The sequence below is a fragment of the Equus caballus genome, chromosome 30 (assembly GCF_041296265.1).
Source record: "Equus caballus isolate H_3958 breed thoroughbred chromosome 30, TB-T2T, whole genome shotgun sequence".
Classification (NCBI taxonomy): Eukaryota; Metazoa; Chordata; class Mammalia; order Perissodactyla; family Equidae; genus Equus; species Equus caballus.
The window spans coordinates 6,673,460-6,675,573 of record NC_091713.1 but is presented as its reverse complement, the minus strand read 5'-3'; the positions used below and the strand labels follow the sequence as shown (position 1 = coordinate 6,675,573).

Sequence of the window (2,114 nt, the reverse complement as noted above, 5' to 3'; positions counted from 1 at the left end):
CGTGGGCGGGTCGGGCGGGCTGCGGAGAGGAGGGCCGGGCACGGAGCAGGGGAGAGGCCCGCGGCGGAGGCGGAGACTGGCCCTCGCGGCTCGGCCCCCGCATCGGAGCAGGCCTGGCTGCATTCCCCGGCCGTCGCGCTGGTCAGCGAGGCCCAGGCCGCCCGCGGTGGCGCGGGGAGCGATTGTTACTTTTAGCTGATGGTTGCTTATCGAACAGCCCACATGGAGATGAGCTTCATCGCTGCAGAAAGTGCTGTTGGACAGCGCTGATCTGGACCTCTGTCTTAGCCGTGGTTGTGGATGTCATGTTCTTGAAATCATGAATCCTGTTTATAGCCCTGGTTCTTCTGGGGTTCCCTATGCAAATGCCAAAGGAATTGGTTATCCAGCTGGTTTCCCCATGGGCTACGCAGCAGCGGCTCCCACCTACTCCCCCAACGTGTACCCTGGAGCGAACCCCACCTTCCAAACAGGTTACACTCCTGGCACACCTTACAAAGTGTCCTGTTCCCCCACCAGTGGGGCAGTGCCACCATACTCCTCCTCCCCCAACCCCTACCAGACCGCCGTGTACCCCGTGCGAAGTGCCTACCCCCAGCAGAGCCCATACGCACAGCAAGGCACATACTGCACACAACCCCTGTACGCAGCACCTCCTCACGTCGTCCACCACACCACGGTGGTGCAACCCAATGGCATGCCAATGACGGTGTACCCTGCACCTATCCCTCCACCTACAGGCAACGGGGTCACCATGGGCATGGTGGCTGGGACCACTATGGCGATGTCAGCAGGTACCCTGCTGACTGCCCACTCCCCAACTCCTGTCGCCCCTCACCGAGTCAAGGTGCCCACATATCCGGCCCCCGGAACACCCACCTACAGCTACGTGCCCCCTCCGTGGTGATCACCCTGCAAATGTTTGAGGATGGAGCTGTGCGTTCACATAATGGAGGTTCCACAGCTGGTGCTGCAGGCCTGGCGCCTCCAGCCCGGACTTTCTTCCTAATGCTCTGACACTTAGCTAGCACTCCTGCGGCCCACCCAGCAGGTCCCAGCGCCATGATTCTCCAGCTGACTCTGGGTTGTTCTTACAGAAAATCCTGTTTTGTGGGTTGCCTGGCAATTTTCTAGCTAACTATAAGGATAAAAAGGGAGTATTAATCTATTCAGAATCATATCTAGTTGAATGCATGTTTAAAAAAACAAACACAAAAACAAAGCTTGCTCAATCTACCTACAGTGACTGATGCAAACCCATCATATGCAAAATCCAAAGGAATGGAAAGTGTTTTACAGCTTGTATCCCTAATGCACTGTTGTAACGTATGCAAAGTCTTAAAGTTGTAAGTGTTAAAGTGAATTTCTTCATAGAGCAAAACAACAACAACAACAACAACAAAAGATGTACAGATTTTGAATAACTCAGCTACACAAATACACAATTTATTAAGTGACTATTGATTACAACCCATAAATAAGTTAAAATAGATTAAATATTTATAAGGAAAAAACAAGAAAGAATTATGCATTTAGAAATTGAGAACAAGTCTTCTAAATTGCTATAGGTTTAGGAAGATGTAAAAAGAAATATATCAAGATGTATGAAAAAGAAGGAGATACTTTTCAAACTTGTAGGATATGACTGAAGACATATTGTAGAAGGGACATAAATTGTGGCCTGCATTTAATATTTAGTCACAGAAATACATTTACAAGAATGTTAGGCAATATATCTGGGGAATTAAGAGATATCTGAGAAAAACAAACTAAAAATAAAGTAAAACAAAAGTCTTGTGCCATATAAAAAATGATTAATTTACCATAAAGTAAAATTTAAAACAAACAGTAAACAGGTTCTGGAAGTTAAGGATGAAGATTTTATAAGAAACACAAAGGGAAAAAAAGTATAAGGAAAACTGGATGAAAATGCTAGATACAAAAATTAATTGTTAAAGAATATATAACTAACAAAAGTGCTAATTAACAGAACAGACATAACCAGTTACTGATTATTCTGCTGAATTGTCACATAGTGTAACCCTCTCAGACAACATCCAGATAAACAAATTGCTTTAACATAATAAGCATCACCAAAATAAAGTAATAAGTAA

At 45.8% G+C, this 2,114-nt stretch overlaps 1 protein-coding gene across 1 annotated transcript; it reads left to right on the top strand.

Moving 5' to 3' along the window:
* Nucleotides 1-219: 219 nt before the first annotated feature.
* LOC138921510 (myelin-associated neurite-outgrowth inhibitor-like) lies at nt 220-1,034 on the top strand. The gene has a single exon (XM_070255722.1). The coding sequence runs from the start codon at nt 320-322 to the stop codon at nt 905-907; it is 588 nt and encodes a 195-aa protein (XP_070111823.1). The 5' UTR covers nt 220-319; the 3' UTR covers nt 908-1,034.
* Nucleotides 1,035-2,114: the final 1,080 nt, after the last annotated feature.

Coding starts and splice junctions, on each gene's coding strand:
- LOC138921510 (XM_070255722.1), top strand. CDS start 320: ATGAATCCTGTTTATAGCCCTGGTTCTTCTGGGGTTCCCTATGCAAAT.